Below are 19,124 nucleotides of genomic sequence, written 5' to 3'. Positions count from 1 at the left end.
GGTTTGAGTAGAGCCAACTCAAATTAAACAAATGAGTTCAAACGAATGAACTTTAAAGAGTATTCTTTCTTTTGAGTTCACAAAACTGACACATTTTTAGTAAACTGAATTGTCTCATTGTTTTGAATTTATGAACTTGTTTCTTTTAATTAAGACAAACTTAAATGCATGTCATTCAACAAGTGCTACGCTATCCTAATGCTAACAAAGCCTTGTGTAACCAATTAGCGAAGTTGCATTTACTGAATTAGCTAGTTAAAGCTAATCAAGTTTCCCCCAGTAAAAATTGGTGTGATGATATTTTTACGTTAAATGTATGAATTGGCTAACTCAAATATTTCAAGTTCAGGGAATTCAAATGTATGATTACAAAATAAAAATCTTTTTCAAATAATATTATATTACTATTGTTCATGTTAGTTCACAGTGCATTAACTATAATTTTAGTAAATACAAAACTTGGTTTTAATAATGTATTCGTATAAATGGTGAAATTATGAATCATGAAAACATGAATCTGATTAATAAATGCTGTAAAAAATATTGTTCATTCTTATTTTAACTAAAGGAAACCTTATTGTAAAGTTTTTATATTATTAATAAATTAGAAATGATTGCAGAATAGAGGCACTAGTGATCTCAGACTTTTGGACCCCATCTAATAATAATCTAATAATACAGTATTCAAATAATACAGAAACCACCTGATTAAAGAATTATTATTCTTTCATATGATGTTATGCATCAGATATGTATTAGACCACAAGATGGCAGACATGTACAAATGACCCTGAGAGCGGCGTTCTGCCTACACTCCCAGCTGCTCCTTAACGCCCAACTCTCAACTAAGAATATACTGCAATTCCAGGCTGCAGATTTCAATGTTAAAATAAATGAATAACAAATACAAAAAACTGAGCCTGACATCTAGTGATCACCATGCAGTTTATGTTGATTGAAAAATTCAGATGTTCATTGTATCCCGCAGGACAAAAAGTTTCATGCCCCTTCGGTTTAAATCGAAAACATGTTTCGATTTAAACCGAGGGGGCATGGTGCTTTTGACTTAACATAATTTGCATGGGCAAATTTGCATTGTTATTATACTTGCTAAGATCCTTTTTTGCACATATCTAAAGAGCTTAGTTCAAGATTCCCTTCAGCAATTTCACATTCTTTCGAATCTCACAAGATGACAACAGTGAGAGGATTTTGCTCTTTGATCACAACACCTGGACGTCTCCCACAAATCAAATGGCAGCTAGATGTCCAGTGGATTTGATATATCCTACAGATGGGAGTGAGCTTCAGTTGTCTGACTGATCTTAAAAAGATTCTTGAGCGCTTTTGGGAGCCTGAGGTTTGCTGTAGACATAAATGCACTTGCATTCAACACATGCCTTTAGTTGTTTCTCGTGCTCTGACAGAACTGATTGTGATCGTTAGCTATTTAAAAAGCCCATGTGTCATGAGCACAAGTATTTATTCATCTTCGCAATACAATCTGTGATGAATACAAGATATACATTAAGGATTATTAAGCGGTAAAAGTGAAGCATTATGTTCCTCTGAATCTAATTTCTTTACCTAATCTATTTCAGCAGAATCAAAGGCATTTGAAATCCATTACCTCTTAAAGGGGCCCTAGCGTGACTGTCAGATTCAGACAGTCCTTGACAAAAGTACCAAACTGGTTTGCGCAACAGGGTGAAGCACTCTCAAGATTTTCAGATGTGGCACACAAGGAGCCTCACACGTAGGAATTAGTGTTTACCATAAACATGAAGAAGAGTGGCATATGTTCTTTGTAAAACCTGTTCCTCTGGTTTCTTCGTTTCCAATCCACATGCATGGATACCCACACCGCTTCATGTATTCATTTTAAATTTTCCATTAGATGTTGTTGTTTCACCCATAAACACCTTGCCAGTTCCTATAAATCATTATCGTGTTACTGGTAGAACATTTTCTCAGCAATGTCATCTGTACCAGGAATGTTGCAGTGCAGGCTCAGAACAGGCCATACCAGTAACCGCTCAGATGTCTTTCAGTTCTCGAAGTGAACACGCAGAAGTGCTTTCGCTACGAACCTGTAGACATGTCTCAAAGTAAACCTGAGGAGCGTCTTGCTTTGGAGCTGAGCTGTCCAATCTGTTTGCAGCTGTACCACGATCCTGTAACCCTTCCTTGTGGACACAATTACTGCTTTGGTTGTATACAAAATGCGGCTCAAGCAGAAGACCCCAAGTCCCAGAAACATTGTCCGGAATGCAGGGAAGAGTACAGCAGCCCGGAGGCGCTTCCGAAAAACTTCAAGCTCAGCGGCATCGTGGATGGTTTCCTGGCGGCCACTTCAGGAGGTGGACTGAGAGGAGGCCCGGCGGTGCCATGTGACCAGTGCTTGGATGATCCGGTGGCCGCGGTAAAATACTGCACACGCTGTGAAATGTCACTGTGCCCCGGTCACCTCAAGAAACACGAGACTCGACACCGATCGCTCCACGTCCTAGTGGAGCTGCCCGCAGAACGGGATGGGAAGCGGTGCCCGGTGCACCTGAAGGTCACAGAGTACCTGTGCACGCAGGAGCGGCTGTTCCTCTGCTCCGAGTGCTTGATTGAGGGCGTTCATCAGCGCCACGAGGTGCAGACGTTCGAGGTGGCGAAGGGGGAGATGATGAGAATCCTTGAGGAACTGGGGAAGGCTGTGTCTGACAAGCTACAGATGACAGAAGCTCTGCTGAAAAGCGCCAGCGGAGGACCTCCGGACAAGGCCGAAGATAAACTGGTGGCCAGGGCAAACATACTGTTGGACAACATGACTTCACTTATAAGTACATACAAGGTAAGAATTATAAAAAATAAATACAAATGTGCAAAAATGTGCATGATGTGGTTCTGGTTTTAGTACCAATGCCAAATAAATATCAGCATCACTTATGTAGAAAGCAACAGATATAGACCAGTGCAGATGGCATACAGTCATGTTGCCGTAAAGGGATAGTTCACCCAAAAATGAAAATCACCCCAAGATTTACTCACATCACCAAGACATCCTAGGTATGTATGACAATCTTCTTTCAGACGAATACAATCTGAGATATATTTAAAAAGCTATTATTTTTTAATATATATATCTAAGCTTTATAATGTCAGTAAATGGCGGTCCTGATTGAAGTCCAAAAAAGCAGAGGTGGACAGTAACTACATTTACTTGAGTACTGTCCTTAAGTACACTTTTTGAGTATCTGTACTTTACTTGAGTATTTTTTGTTTCTGGAAACGTATTACTTTAACTTCCACTACATTTGAAAGACAATCGTACTTTTTACTCCTCTAGATTTCTATAGAGGTCCACAAAGTCGAAAGTCATTTCTGTAGCAGCTTTGAAAGTCAGTGGATGAAATTTTTTTTATTTAAAAAAGTTTTTTTTTTTTTTTGCAGACAGCCTATCAGTAATCCCTCTTGTAGGGTCATGTGAAGTTTCCCAACAATTTTTTAACACTGATCAGTTTATAGCAAAATGAAAGAAGCCAGCTCCTCGGCACAGTATGTGCACCCATGGCCAAACCAAATACTTCTGGGCCCGTATTCATAAAGAATCTGAATGCAAAGAGTAGCTCCTGGTGACAAAATTCTAAGAAATTTCTTAGAAATGTGGGTGTTTACTCGTAAAATTAACTTAAAACTTAACCCTTAAAAGAGGTCTTAAGGTCAAATTTGTTAGGAGCACGGACGAGGACTTTTAAGAGGCTTAAGAGTTTCTTTAGCAGCGGAGAAAATGGCAGAAAGACAAAGAGGGAGAATAAATATGTTGCAGACAATGGATGACAGTGAGTTAATAAGACGCTATAGATTAGATCGTGCAGGGATCATGTTTGTGACGGATCTTATTAGAGACACGCTAACATCTCCGACACAGCGCAGGAATGCCATAGCGCCAGAAATGAAAGTAATCGCTACATTACCATATTTGAGAGAGAGAGAGAAGGGTAAAATAGAACAATTTGCGCTTGTAATTTCAAAGTGTAGGCTTTCAATAGACCCGATACTTTTTTTCCCCTTTTTGGACAACCAACCAATCACAGTCTTCAAAAGACTGTGCCATACGTAGCAACGGGATCAGCCCCGCCTCTTCACTAAGATAAAAGTTTTTGTATTTTCCTTGCTCAGAGTTGCTCTCAGATCGGCCCCGAATAGCTCTTAAGCTAAGACACCTACGTAAAAGTTTTCTGAGAGGACTCTTCGAATTTTTATGAATACGGGCCCTGTACTTTTACTCAAGTAAAAATCTGTTTTTAGAACTTTCACTTGTAACGGAGTAATGTTTGACCATTAGTACTCTACTTTTACTCAAGTAATAGAGTTGTGTACAAAACAAAAAGTGCATCCATCCATTATAAAAGTAATCTACATTACCTCCAGGGGGTTAATAAAGGCCTTCTGAAGTGAAGTCATGCTTTTGTGTGAGAAAAATATCCATATTTAAAATTTTATAAACTAAAATAACTCCGACTGATGGCCGTAGGCATCAATTTGCACCGAAAGAGTAAAACTTGACCCAACGCATGATGCACTGACGAATGCAGAAGCACAGATGATAGACCAAAATAAAACACCGGCCATGAATTAGAGTCTAAAATGAGAATTTTTAAAGAGAAATGTCGGAGGAGCTTGAGTTTGTTGCCCAGTCCTATCTGTTTGAACTCCGAGAGACGTCAAAGCTTACGTCACTCCTTCATCGCATCAGGGGCTACTTGCAAGTCGACTTGCGTAGGCCATCTGCCGGAAGCTAGTTATTTTAATGTATAACGTTTTAAATATGGATATTTTTCTTACACAAACCCATTGCTTTGCTTCAGAAGACCTTTCTTAACCTCCTGGAGCCATGTGGAGTACATTTATGATGGACGGATGCACTTTTCTGGACTTCAACATCAGGACTCCCATTCACTCCCATTATAAAGCTGTGGAACAGCAATTATATATTTTTATATAACTCTGACTGCATTCATCTGAAAGAAGAATGTCATATACACCCAAGATGGCTTGAGGCAGGGTGCGTAATTTAATGTTTTAGGTGAACCATCCCTTTAAAACTGTTTATATGTGATGTTTTAAGAGTCGTATGAGCACCATGATGGACGACACGCTTCATTCGCGGGACAAAAGCTGGAAGGCCAATCTATGCGATTTGGAGGGTTGTGTACACCAGCTGCGGGAAGCCCAGCAGTGCACCAGCGAGGTTCTCAATCAATCCTCAGAGTTTCTCTTCATCCAGAACTACCTCACCGTTGAAGCAAGGGTCCGCCAGGCTGCTAATGTCACCATTCCTGGTCTACCTCCCCAAGAGTCGTCCGATGCCAAGCAGCTCCGCTCTGTCCTACGTACAAATGCCTTCCACGCTGAGATGAGTCTTCTGTTGGAGTGCCTCCATGGCATAATGAACCCTCTAGACCTGACCTTCAACCCAGCCACAGCCCATCCCAGCCTTCTGCTGTCCACCGATCTCAAAACAGTCAAGCAGTGTGCTGGACTTAAGAGCAGTAGTGCGGGAGATCAGAGTGAGCGCTTCGCCTCGGCCAGTCAGGTCATGTGCACGCAGGGCTTCTCCACAGGAATTCACATGTGGGCGGTGGAGATCGGGCCTGGGTGCGCGTGGTCTGTGGGACTGTGCTATAAAAGCATCCCACGTAAAGGTGACCACAGCAGGCTGGGGCACAACACCAGCTCTTGGAAGTTGCAGTGGAAAAGCAAGAAGCTGACGGCGTGCCATGACTCGGCTAACGTGGCCGTAGGTGACGGGCTGGTCATTCCGCCAAAGAAGGTCGAAGCGACCCTGGATTACGAAGGAGGAACTATTGCGTTCCACAGCTCAGCTCAAGGAGGCCGAAAGCAGCATCTTCATACATTCAGTGCCGTGTTCAAGGACACAGTGTATCCTGCGTTTGGACTCCACTCTACCTCAGAAGATTCATGGATAACTCTTTTGAGTGGAGTTTGAACATGCTGTCACTTTATAGCCCTATTCGGACAGTAATTGTTTCTCATGTGGACGTCTGTAAAAATGTGGACGTCTCTAATTTTAAAATAGGAAAATGCAATTTTAAAAATGTGGAAAAGAGCGGAAATAAGGTAATACAGTGCTGCAAATTTAACCTTTTTAACATTAAATATTGCCATAATAATGGCTCATTTCAAATGTTTAAGTGTTTTTCTTATCTTTCTCTTTTGAGCGGTGATGAAAGATTATTCTCGTAAATACTTTCCAGCATTTCAGTAATAAAAGTGTAGGCTAGATCTTTAAAATGCGCCCAAATTACAACGACGGTGCTCGTCAGGGGTCAAAAAGGACATAAACAGTTCATTTTGAAGCAATCTTTTCTTAAAAACTCAGAGATGTGGATTCGGATGGCAATTAAATCACCACATGACCTTGGTGTTTGTCAAAAAACAGTAAGTACTTCGGCCAGGGATTTTTACGCGGGTGGTGGGAGAGAAACACTGACATTCTGGATTTGGATGTTAATAAAATCACTGACTAGCCCCTGTGAATGATGAAAATACCTTACTACCCTTCTAACAAGTAAATCGTTCATTCACTTGTCCGAGTAAAAAATGTGTTTGTCCGGAAAAATCTCGATATTTTTTTTATTTTGCGTGTGTGTGTGCTGTAACTATAATTTATTCTGAAGCAATAGTCTCACCAGTGTTCAATCAGCTTTGACATATTTAAATCTGCATATTTTTATTTTTTTATTTAATCATTTTAAATTTGTGATATTTTTACCATTTATAAAGGGCATTCCCCCCTAATCTTATTAAATATAGGCTATGCTTCAGGTTTAATTTTATATTGTTAAATTTGATCAATACATTAAGTTAAATTAAGACACTATAAGGGCTGTTAATAAAATTAAATAATTTACACTGAAAATTTACAACTGCATTGAATAATGTTTTGAAATTTGTAGTTTTGAATAGACAAAAAAGAAATGTTGGAAAGTATATTTAAACATGAAACTAAACCTCCAGTAGGTGGCAGCAGGTGGCTGTCTTAATGAGTGAGTCACTGAGTCATTCATTCAAACGATTCATTCAAACACTGAATCGTTCAGTAACACACTTGGTTCTGCTGTGTGTGAACGATTTTCGCTGCTGAAATCGAACAAAAGCACTCAATATTGCATCTAAAATGTAAGTGACTTTAAGTGAATGTAAATGTAAGTGAATGTTAATTAATTGTTTATGAAGCTGTCGTATAAAAGCAGTGTCATTTTCAGTCGTGATGGTATTCAGGAAACAGCTTAAACGCTCTAGTGTTGTAATTTCTCCTTGAGAGGCTGCACGAACGTCAACAGCGCGACCTTGTTTTTTGCTAGTTTTGGCTCAATGCAGTTATCATTTTCATGTCCAGAGCTACATTGTTTAAACAACAAATGCACTCGAGCCCATCTGTTCATCCATGGGCATGCTGGTCTGAAAACCAGGTGTGTTCAGCGCATTAATGGTGTGTTGCTATTTTGAGGAATATAGGACTACGACATTGACCAACAAAAACCTGCTCTAAATTCAATAGCGCAGGATTTTTTGTGTCATTTAAAGGGCATGTTAGTAATATGTGCTTAAGGGCGGCACACAATGTGCATACACTGCTTATTACACACACAGGGACAGGTAGCAGCACACACACATTTTGCAATATTAAAACTGAAAGGTTTCCTCTCTGGAGAAGTGTTTTTAAAAAGCGAGTCCACCATGGTGCAAATGCAACTGGCTTTAAAGGGAATGGGGGATGAGACTCTGATTGGTTTATTGTATGCTATGCCCAAAACACAGCCATGACTCATTAAGAGACTGGGGACAACCCTTTTGGATCATGCACCTGGTGCGCCCACACCAAAGGTGAATTCAGACACATACTAAGTGCACCTGTGCCATGCGCTTCAGACCATGTGCTCAAAACGTTAAAATAGGGCCAATAATTACAAACTGACTCTTCCTATTTTAAACTATGTCTACAATGTTTGTACAGCAGTTATAAATACTGCTGAAAACAGAAGAAACTGAATGAGTTTTGTTTGAATACTACCCAGAAATCTGTTTTTTTCCCAGTCTTTTTAAACAAGTTTCTTTCTTTGGCCTAAATTGGAAGTCTTTCAAGAAAAGAGATTGTAAATTAAAGTAATTAAAAGTAACACCATAGACAGTGTGTTTTATCTCTTTCCATCTCTGTGAAAAAATGCTCTTAAAGGTTTGTAGTTTCACTTAAACTAATGGGAATATGCAGTGACAGGAACGTCACCCAGAATGCGAGCTTTGTGTGTACACGAGGGCATTTACACGCAGGCTACAGAACAGCATTCTTCCGGCCCATATAAACAAAGGTCTAGGTTAGATTAAGTTTTATTAAATATACTAAAATGCCTCCAGCAAAGTTATTTATGTATGGTATGTATGTACATCATTTTGTCTTGTAAAACAAGAAATACTTGTTCACACCTTCCTCATCACACTACTGAAATAGTTCCGTACTGACACAATTTCCCATAAACATTCTCTCTGCATTTTTCTCGAAATACCTTTGACAACAAATCTTAATATACAGTGTGTGGAGGGTATGCCACATCTAGACATTGTGTAAAGATACAGAATGCATGTGTTTTATGTATGTGCTGATTACTAAGAACTATTACTAAGGATATATTTAGACTCATTGCTGGATGACTGGGCCTTTAATGTTAGACGTATATGATTATTTAAAGTCATTTGGTCTGCCAAACCAGTTTTTTCTTTCTCCCTCCTTTTTGTAAAACCCTTTCACTAGACCCAATAGTTTCCATTGTGTAATAGGTTTAGTTGAATACATTTTTACATAACTTGAATGGCTTTGACTTATTTATTAGTTCAGTTTTAATTAATTTTGTTGTTGTTTATAGAGTATGGCAATACTTTATTCACAATAGCACCATCTACTGGTTAGCATCAACGGTAACACTTTAGTATACACATATATGACTTTCGCCTCAATAAACTCCTAATTACATCTTATTAATAGTTAGTAGTTGTTTAGGTATTGGGTAGGATGTAAATATAATCATACAGGATAAAAGTAATTAAAGTAATAAAACGCCATAGCCTATCCTAGTAATGCTAATAAGCAACTAGTTGAAATTGAACCCTAAAATAAAGTGTTACCAAGCCCAAAAAAAATTCTTGACGCTCTACATAAAACAATATTTCAGTTATCCTCACATGAACAAATTAAATTGAAGCAAAAATTAGTGTAAAGTGTTTCTTTAACTTGTCCGTATGGCTAACTCACAAGTTCATAAACAACTATGACATACGACAGATGGTAATAGCTGAGGTGTTATCAGGCCTGATGTGCCATAAAGAAAATAAGTTTTATAGTTAACCATTAACATCACACGACTTTAACCCTGAAAGACCGCGGAAGAGGACAGACATATTCTCGGCGATACAAAGTTCCCCCTTTAAACGTAAGTGCATTTACAGTTTCTCGTGTGTTACCATAGTGTATAAGTTTGCATATGTACTAGTTTCTGTGCCCTGTGATATACCTATGACATGCTGATGTCACTGATATGTTTTTATGAAATGTTAAGCCTTTTTAAAGTGTGCCAGAAGTGTCCAAATATTTTCAGGCCACCATATGCCATTGTTTAAATCAAATGTTTGAAATATATCATCTCGTCTTTTTTACTACACAGTGTATATTAAACAGAAGTGAAAATGAGTGACATAGATGACGATAGTGAAATATTCTTCACAGTTAAAGTAAGTATCAGTTTAAGCATCTCCTTGTCATGGATTTAGTCAATAATTGTGTTGCATTTGTGTACTAAATAATGTTTGGTCACACTTTAGAATAGTGTCCTATTCTCATAACTAACTATTAACTATTACTTTTGCCTCAATAAAATCCTAATTAGTGCTTGATAATAGCAAGTTGTAATTAGTAAGTAATAGTGATGCAGAATAAAGCATTCATTTGTGCTTTATACGTATTAAGAAACAGACAATATCCTAGAAATATGCATGATGACAAGCAACTAGTTAATCGTGAGAATTGGACCCTAAACTAAAGTGTTACCTAATGGTTTAATGCAACCGCTCACATGCGGGGATTGTGTGTAGTTTTTGGGTCGTATCCAGGTGGTCCGTCCGGGTGGGATGCAGATTCTGACCGACGCCGTAGAAGCCCTGAAGGTGATAAAACCATAAATGTCACTCTACTGTAGCAACTACTGTATTATATGACTTCATCCCGTGTCCCTGCGCCCTATTATTCTGAATTTCCTTTTCTTTTAGGATCCTAACATAGAGATGGGTGAGAAAATGAAGAAAGCTAAAGTACATCTGTTTCTGACCAGAACTGCCATTGACATTCTAGAGCATAAAACCAAGGTGTGACTGAGGACTATGTGCTCGAGCTCAGATGGTGATTCGCATGTGTACTGTACAACACCCTTATTCACGGTCTCGCCCTTCTTTTCTCAGTTCATGCTGTACTCCTGCGCTCTGCCCTCGGTTTCATTCTGTGCAGTTCATCCCTCTCAACCTAAAATGCTGGGCTTCGTGGCCAAACACCCAGCGGCAGACATGTACCACTGCTACATCTTCAAGAGCAGGAAGTTTGTGAGTTAAAAGCTGTACAGTTGACACGCATGATGCATTGGGTTCACTGTTTACAAGAAAAAGCTGCAAAATTGTGTAGTTTTCAAAGCCTAATCTTATTATCCTGCTGCCTCCTCTATGGGAGACATTTGAACTGCTTTAAACAACATCCCAGGACAGATGTTTATATGTAGGAAATCGGCACACAAGCTCCATCTACTTGAGCAGGGAGAAACTGTAAATTTCTAAATCGGTCCATCATGATTATATTTCTCCACTGTTTTATCAGTATAAATGTTTATATGTAAATGTAAATTTAATAAATGTTTATAATGGAATCATACATTTACTGTTTTTATCTTAACACTGTAAAAAAAAACTCTTATTAAACCAATTTCAACAACATTTAAGTTGTACATGACTTGTACAGTCATCATTTACTCGCCCTCAAGTTGTTCCAAACCTGTATGAGTTTCTTTGTTCTGCTAAACACAAAAGAAGATAATTGAAAAAAAGTTTGTAACTAAACATTCCAGACATTGTTGTGGGGCACTGACTTCCATGTGGGGGGAATTACTATGGATGTCAATAGATGTCTGGTTACCAGCATTCTTCAAAAAAAACTTTTTTTAAAGTGCCCCTATTATGCTATTTTAAAGTTTCCTAATTTAGTTTTGGGGGCGCCCTAAAACAGGTTCACTTGCATAAAAGGTCATGTTCTCATAATATGCATTGCACATCACCACATTGTTCAATGATTCTCAAATGACTCGTTGGATGAATAAGTTTATCTAAATCCCTCATTTCTGTGAGCCTGCCCTCTGTTGTGATTGGTCAGATGGCCCAGTCTGTTGTGATTGGTCTACTCTGTTCTGATAGGTCAGATGGCCCAGTCTGTTGTGATTGGTCTACTCTGTTCTGATAGGTCAGATGGCCCAGTCTGTTGTGATTGGTCTACTCTGTTCTGATAGGTCAGATGGCCCAGTCTGTTGTGATTGGTCTACTCTGTTCTGATTGGTCAGATGGCCCAGTCTGTTGTGATTGGTCTACTGCTTTGCTCTGATTAACGCAGTGGGATTCTAAATACAAACAACTTGTATATGCGGTTTACGTTTACATTCACAAACAGCTACAGTGGGGCAAAAAAAATTATTAGCAAATTATGGTGGTATTTGGTCAATAACAAAAGTTAATCTCAATACTTTGTTATATACCCTTTGTTGGCAATGACAGAGGTCAAACGTTTTTTGTAAGTCTCCACAAGGTTTTTACACACTGTTTTTTAGTAGTTTGGCCCATTCCCCCAAGCAGATCTCCTCTAGAGCAGTGATGATTTGGGGCTGTTGCTGAGCAACACCGATTTTCAACTCCCTCCTGAACTAGGCTAGGCCACTCCAGGACCTTGAAATGCGTCTTACGAAGCCACTCCTATGTTGCTCAGGCGGTGTGTTTGGGATCATTGTCATGCTGAAAGACCCAGCCACATTTAATCTTCAATGCCCTTGCAGATGGACGGTTTTTACAAAATAATTCACAATACATGTCCCCATTCACACATGTCCCCATTCTTCATCAGTGTTTCTGGTCCCTTTGCAGAAAAACAGCCCCAAAGCATGATGTGTCCACCCCCATGCTTCACATTAGGTATGGTGAAACTCAGTATTCTTTCTCCTCCAAACATGACAAGTTAAGTTTTTACCAAAAAGTTATATTTTGGTTTCATCTGACCATGATATTCTCCCAATCCTCTTCTGGATCATCCAAATGCTCTCTGACAAACTTCAGACGGGCCCAGACATTTACTGGCTCAAGCAGGGGGACACGTCTGGCACTGCAGGATCTGAGTCCCTGTCGGCGTAGTGTGTTACTGATTGTATCCTTTGTTACTTTGGTTCCAGCTCTCTGCAGGTCATTCACTAGCTCCCCCCGTGTGGTTCTGGGATTTTAGCTCACCGTTCTTGTGATCATTTTGACCCCACTGGGAGATCTTGCGTGGAGCCCAAGATGGAAGGAGATTATCAGTGGTCTTGTATGTCTTCCATTTTCTAATAATTGGTCCCACAGTTGATTTCTTCACACCAAGCTGCTTACCTATTTCAGATTCAGTCTTCTCAGCCTGGTGCAGGTCTACGATTTTGTTTCTGGTGTCCTTTGACAGCTCTTTGGTCTTGGCCATAGTGGAGTTTAGAGTCTGACAGTTTGAGATTGTGAGCAGTTGTCTTTTATACTGATAAGTTCAAACAGGTGCCATTAATACAGGCAATGAGTGGAGGACAGAGGAGCCTCTTTAAGAAGAAGTTATTCGTCTGTGAAAGGTAGAAATCTTTCTTTTTTGTAGGTGACCAATACTTATTTTCCAAAATAATTTGCAAATAAATTATTTAAAAATCAGACAATTTGATTTTCTGGCTTTTTTTTTTTTTTTTTTTTTTTTTTTTTTTTATTTATTTATTTGATTGGGACAGTGCATGTTAATGAACACAACATGGAGTACATGCATGTAAACATGCCGGATTGTAGCCGAGGGCTAATTTCCATCCGTAGTCCCACGAGCTAAGGTCACATAGCTCACAAAAACAACCGTTATCTAATGTCCTATAAACTATATTTACATAAAAATAAAAAATTAATTAGTCATCAGAAATACATCCATATGCACAAGACGAAATACAAAAGTTAAAATACGACGCAACATACTCACTAATGTGTGCAACTTTGGTTTGCCCATAACCATTTTTTTAATTGGACTTTGAACAAACTATATGTAGGGCATTCTCTCAATGTTAGAGGAAGACTATTCCACATGTTCCCACCTCGGACAGACAGGACTGTCTGTCCAAAGGTGGTATACCTGTGGGGTATTATCAAGTCTCCTCTGGTGGAGGCGCGCGTGGTTCTTTGTGAAGAATCTTTAGTTTTGATAAAATCCTTCAGAGGAAAATCCTTTTCCTCATTCGGTCTTTCATAGTTGAAGTGTACCTATGATGAAAATAACAGGCCTCTATCGTCTTTTTATGTGGGAGAACTTGCACAATTGGTGGCTGACTAAATACTTTTTTGCCCCACTGTATATTATATGCTGCATGAAAGGGAAAATTTAAAAAAACATAATGGGGCACCTTAAAAGAAATTAACAACTGTTAACAACTGTTTTCAACATTGATAATAATTTTTAAAAAAAATGTTTCTTGAGCAGAAAATCATCACATTGGAATGATCTTAGAATGGTCTTAATAATCATCAGACCAATTTCTTCTTCACTTTTAAGATAATTAATTAAGATAATTTAATGCCTATTGATATCAGGCCTTACAGTAGCTATGCTATCTATTTTTTATTTTATAAACACGATTACATTTTTAAAAGAATTTAGTTTTTAATTGATTTTTCAATTCAATTACTAATCTATACTAATACCTAATTATAAATCTTACCAGCAATTCTTTGAGTTGATTTTTAGATTCTCTGTGCTGTTTTTTCCTCTTTCTCAGTCTCATCTGCTTGTGTCCATCATTGGCGACTCCTTCCGTGCTTATAAGCAGAATGAAGGTCTACATGGTGATCGAGACATGGTGGTGGAGGCCCTAAGACACAAGGTACAGTAACCAGTCAACATACAGAACACATCAGAGAAAACCAGCATAGGCCAGCAATAATTTAAACAAGGCACTAAACATAGTTGTTTCATTAAAACAATCTTGACTTTTTTGGGAAGGTGTGATATATTTAATGACATAACACATTCTCTTGTACATACCCTGTCATAAAACTTAAAAAAAAATCGCTTACTAGGCACACATTGGGTGCTTCTCAATCGAAAGGCTGCATCCAAGGCCTAAAAATAATACTCGCCAAGTGGCAAATGCGAGTAAAATCAGTGTTGGTGAGTATATGAAACAGTGTCGATCACCAATTGGCAAGTAACATTTTTATGATTTCCAATAATGCAATATTGACATGAACGTGAACAAACCTAAATGATGCCCGGGATGGGCTCTACATCGTCGCGAAAGTTTATTTCAATTTAATAGTCAAGCGCAAAAAGAAACTAAATTTGTTACTATGTGGGAAGTTTTCTGTGCCCAAACATCCAAAGCGGGTGAATACTGAACTGAGCTCTCTTTCACGTCTTCTTGCACTTCAGCAACATTTTTTCAAACAAAACTACGTCAAAATGCCCATCTTGGCAAGTAACCTCGTCAAGATAGTCAAGAAAAGACAAAGAAAAATCACTCACTCCTCTAGACTGAATAACTTTCGTAATTTTAAAACTGCATTCGCACGGAGCATCGGCATCAAAGCTTCTCATCTACTTTGAATGGATGACGTCATGCACTGCCGAACTGAATTGTGGGTTCTGTGCGTCACATCACTGGTGTTGCTCATGGCAGAAGTTGAAAAGTTTTAAGTTGAACTGCCAACGCAGATGTCAGCCAATCAGATCGCCTATGCAAATACGCTAGTGCAGAAGCTAGCAAATTGCGCTCATGCAACACCGGAAAAAAGTAATATGAATGGCTGTTGTCACTATGACGGTCGTGTCAGCAGCACCAAGCTTAAGAAATGCCCTCTGTCAAGCGTTGACGCTGACGTCCCGTGTGAATGCAGTGTAATAAGGATTAATCTATGTTTCATGGATGGTAAAAAAAATAGCTGGCAAATAGTCACCGGCCATTGGTAGGTGGCAAAAAGTTTGTTTTAGGCCCTGGCTACATCCTAGTTAGGCTTATATATCTTGGCTGCCATGTCATCAAGCTCCTTCCAGTTACATCTTAATTTGTATGCTCTTTGGAAAGCAGGTTTTGAGTTGTTCATTCAGCTCATTTTGAAGGATGCATCAAATGTATCCTTCACGGCCTTCAACAACTCACACTGATTTGCACACGTTCCAATTCATGAAAAAAGAACTGACTGGAAATATGGGGCTTCAAAAGATTAAAAAATTATATTTTGGACATAAAGGTGGACATGTTGTTTTCTATAGTTTTGTTGTAAATTAATACCTCAATGATTAATTGTGCATAATGTAAGCCAATAGAAGACCATCGATGGTAATATAACCACACACACACAAAAAAAAGGTTTTTAATATGAAGTATTTTTCAAATTATGTAGTAGTATTTTCACATTGTGACCATCTCATTATAGCATTTAATGCTGAGGACTCTAGCTTCTGAAGTACTGAACTACGAAGGACACAGCTTCACTAGGATGCAGCTTTTCGTTTGAAAAACACCCATAATTTGTCACTGAAAACTTGTCAAGTCGTGCCTGGTTATGGCTCAGTGGTTCTGATTGAATAGTATCTGTCTGAATGCTTGAACTGTGTGAGATCTCCCTCTGCTGTTCAGAATAAGGTACTGGAGCGAGAAAACGCTGAGCTGAAGAGGAGACTGCAAGGCAATGGAGAAGTAGGTTAAGTGTCAGACTATGAAGCTCACATACACAAGCATGTTTTACCACAAACACAGATGCACACGTCTCCTCATATAACAGCCCATGTGCTGAAAAGCTTGAAGGAATGATTCAGGAGACAATGACAATAAACTACTCACCCTCACAGCTTTCTGTGAGGCACAAAGTTAAATATTTCAGTAATTAGATTCCCATAACCTTTGGTGTTCAGCTCAATGTTGGGTGAAATTTTGCTTTAAGAGACCTTCTAATCTAGAAAAGAAAATTATAACCCTTCAAAGTAGGATTTAATAATAGTTTGTATGCACATGAATTTATAGTATCCAGCATACAGTATTGATTTCATCATGGGTAGCACTTACTGTGGTGATCTCTCTGGACACAGATATTTCTCTTACAGAGCGCTGGCGGAGGTCAGAACTGGCATGAAAATGAGTCCGATATTGATAAGATTTCATCTCGATCAGGGCAGTCCTCATCACAGGGTATGTGCTGAGCACTCAACACACACACACACACACACACACACTCACGCTCTACTGTATATGCATTCTTGTGGGAAAAAGACACATTATGAAATACATATTATAAAATATTATACTTTAAAATAATAGAGTGTGAACTGAAACAGTGTTTTTAGGACAGGACTGCATGTTATTAACAATTAAAATAAAGGGTATTAAAAAATATTACATGCATTTGGCGCTTTTTTGACTCACTATGTACTTGCATCATTATATGTAATTTCATAATTTAAAATATGGTTAAAGTTACTGCTGGATGTACTGACTGATTTTTGGTAAACTAACTATAGTTTAATGTAACTTATATTTAATATTTGTAGTTACACATTTGTAATGATGCAGTTGCTTTTTAGTTTTTATATCTAAAATATAATATCTTTACATCTAATATTAAATAACACTATAATTATAATCAAATACTGTACATGTGCTTTATAGTAAACACATCAAAATAAGTGCACTTCTTTAAAGCAGGACTAAAGGTTACAATTCAGATTTTATTTGTACTTTTATTTCATTTATGCTATATCTTCATCAGAAGTTTAGTACTAAAAATAAATGTTTTTTTAATATATATACACTTTAAGATTTGAGATATACCACAAGTGCCCATTTAATACAATTATGCACACTTCTTGTCCACAAGGGTATCCTTGTGGAGACCTCCTGTTCACATTACTTTTTTGTTCTGAATGTATGAAATGTTTTAATTTGTGAGGCATAATACGCACAACATACAAACACAAACAATTAGTTATTCATTTCAATACGGTATTCAATAAAGTATGCCCCCTCTGTACGGATAGAAAATTATATTAGGGCAAGGACAGGACTTGAAAACATCACATATTTTTGCTCGCATATCTTAATTTCCATGTCGAAAAAATAAATAAATTGTAACATTTCCTTACCATTAACATGCTAACGGCTATTCACAATCAGTGTTGGGTGTAATTAGTAATTAGTTACAGTAATTTAATTACTTTTCCCTTAAAAAGTAGAGTAAGGGATTACTCTTATTTTTTCTGTAATTTAATTAGAGTTACTTCTGATGTAATTGAACTAAATACTAAATATAATTATACATAATTCAATAGTGGACTTAACATCGACATTTAAAGTCTAACTTTAAAATGCATGTTTTTATGTCTCCTCACATTGGTAATACTTTGGACAGTTAATAAGAGTAATTTATGTAGTTTTATATTATTTATTTGAATTAATTAAAAGAGCTGTTTCATGTCTAACCTTAAATCGCTTAACTCAAGGTTGATATAGAATTCAGAAAGTAATTAAAAAGTAATTAGTAATCAGTAATTAAATACTTTTTGGCGAGAGTAATTTGTACAGTAATCTAATTACACTATTGAAGATGTAATTAGTAACTAGTAATTCATTACTTTTTAGAGTAACTTACCCAACACTGTTCACAATAGCCAAGGAATGTCGGGGAAACTTGACTATTTCATATGACTGCACAAAATCAGGACATTTATATTGGTATTGACACGTCTTGATATGCATCTTCTGATTTGTCTTCTTTTTTTTTTCTTCCTTTTTTTCCCCCAGTGAGATTCTTTACAGAAGATGACGAAACTCCTTTGCAGAAGAATTTCTGAGTGGAAACAGATGAAGTCAGATAAATGCTCCAGAAATGACTCCTGAAACACCATCAACACCTCCAGCAGATGTTATTATACTGAGCTCCTGCAAACACTTAAACATAAACTATTTCCAGGAACACTAAGACAAGATACTTATCCTATTAAAAAAGATTATATTTAAGATCTGTGAAAATAGGTGAAAAACATTTGACATGTAATCATATTAATGTATATACATATTTTGTCATGATACTATAAAATAATCAATCCTGATGTGCAGGTGATAATTATAAATGTTCATCTTAAAGGCACTATATGTATATTTTTGGAGATATTTTCCATTCCAAAAGCATGAGGAAAAAATGGGATCACCACACCACAGGAAATATCTTGGTTTGCTTGAACTGATTGCAGAATTTGACCCCTTTTAAAAAGAATATATATAAACCAGATTCCAAAAAAAAGTTGGGACACTGTACAAATTGTGAATAAAAGCAGAACTGCAATGATGTGGAAGTTTCAAATTGCAATATTTTATTCAGAATACAACATAGAGGACAAATCAAATGTTAAAACTGAGAAAATATATCATTTTAAGGGAAAAATAAGTTGATTTTAAATTTTAGGGCATCAACACGTCACAAAAAAGTTGGGACAAGGCCATGTTTACCACTGTGTGGCATCCCCTCTTCTTTTTATAACAGTCTGCAAACGTCTGGGGACTGAGAAGATGAGTTGCTCAAGTTTTAAAATATGAATCTTGTCCCATTCTTGTCTAATACAAAAAGAGAGATCTGGACTGCAGGCTGGCCATGTCAGTACCCGGATCCTTCTTCTACGTCTGGATGGGAGCATATGTTGTTCTTGAACTTGGATGCATTGATGGTGCCTTTCCAGATGTGTAAGCTGCCCATGCCACACACACTCATGCAACCCCATACCA

At 37.7% G+C, this 19,124-nt stretch overlaps 3 protein-coding genes across 6 annotated transcripts in view; 2 read left to right on the top strand and 1 right to left on the bottom strand.

Annotated features, from left to right (window-relative positions):
- The window catches only part of twist3, a 59,387-nt gene that overhangs the window by 25,659 nt on the left and 14,604 nt on the right, over nt 1–19,124 (bottom strand). Inside the window, exons 2-5 of one of the 2 annotated variants that reach the window (XR_010905383.1) lie at nt 17,995–18,192; nt 16,416–16,605; nt 14,073–14,222; nt 10,140–10,224 (exon numbers count right to left, since the gene is read on the bottom strand). The gene's annotated coding sequence lies outside the window, so the exon portion shown is untranslated. Of the gene's footprint in view, nt 1–10,139; nt 10,225–14,072; nt 14,223–15,795; nt 16,032–16,415; nt 16,606–17,994; nt 18,193–19,124 lie in introns of those variants that run through there. The other variant, XR_010905384.1, reaches the window with a different exon arrangement.
- On the top strand, nt 1,890–6,087 carry LOC137078969 (E3 ubiquitin-protein ligase TRIM58-like). Its single transcript, XM_067446839.1, has 2 exons — nt 1,890–2,842; nt 5,120–6,087. Exons 1-2 carry the CDS (start codon nt 2,099–2,101, stop codon nt 5,999–6,001), a joined length of 1,626 nt encoding a protein of 541 aa, XP_067302940.1. The 5' UTR covers nt 1,890–2,098; the 3' UTR covers nt 6,002–6,087.
- On the top strand, nt 9,100–18,673 carry LOC137078971 (PTB domain-containing engulfment adapter protein 1-like). Of its 3 annotated transcripts, none has more exons than XM_067446844.1 (9): nt 9,100–9,500; nt 9,732–9,798; nt 10,159–10,230; nt 10,333–10,428; nt 10,522–10,659; nt 14,130–14,234; nt 15,990–16,049; nt 16,454–16,538; nt 18,147–18,673. In XM_067446844.1, exons 2-9 carry the CDS (start codon nt 9,754–9,756, stop codon nt 18,194–18,196), a joined length of 651 nt encoding a protein of 216 aa, XP_067302945.1. In that variant the 5' UTR covers nt 9,100–9,500; nt 9,732–9,753; the 3' UTR covers nt 18,197–18,673. The 3 variants fall into 3 exon arrangements, with proteins under 3 accessions (XP_067302945.1, XP_067302943.1, XP_067302944.1); XM_067446842.1 differs by having other exon boundaries at nt 16,439–16,538; XM_067446843.1 differs by lacking the exon at nt 9,100–9,500 and having other exon boundaries at nt 9,512–9,798; nt 16,439–16,538.

This window comes from Pseudorasbora parva, chromosome 6 (genome assembly GCF_024679245.1).
Source record: "Pseudorasbora parva isolate DD20220531a chromosome 6, ASM2467924v1, whole genome shotgun sequence".
In the NCBI taxonomy this organism is placed as follows: Eukaryota; Metazoa; Chordata; class Actinopteri; order Cypriniformes; family Gobionidae; genus Pseudorasbora; species Pseudorasbora parva.
Note: the sequence above shows the minus strand (reverse complement) of the source record. Positions and strands in the feature narration are given on the sequence as shown.

Coding starts and splice junctions, on each gene's coding strand:
- LOC137078969 (XM_067446839.1), top strand. CDS start 2,099: ATGTCTCAAAGTAAACCTGAGGAGCGTCTTGCTTTGGAGCTGAGCTGT. Junction 2,843..5,119: donor CACTTATAAGTACATACAAG/GTAAGAATTATA, acceptor TGATGTTTTAAG/AGTCGTATGAGCACCATGAT.
- LOC137078971 (XM_067446842.1), top strand. CDS start 9,754: ATGAGTGACATAGATGACGATAGTGAAATATTCTTCACAGTTAAA. Junction 10,231..10,332: donor ACGCCGTAGAAGCCCTGAAG/GTGATAAAACCA, acceptor CTTTTCTTTTAG/GATCCTAACATAGAGATGGG. Junction 16,050..16,438: donor GACTGCAAGGCAATGGAGAA/GTAGGTTAAGTG, acceptor CTCTGGACACAG/ATATTTCTCTTACAGAGCGC.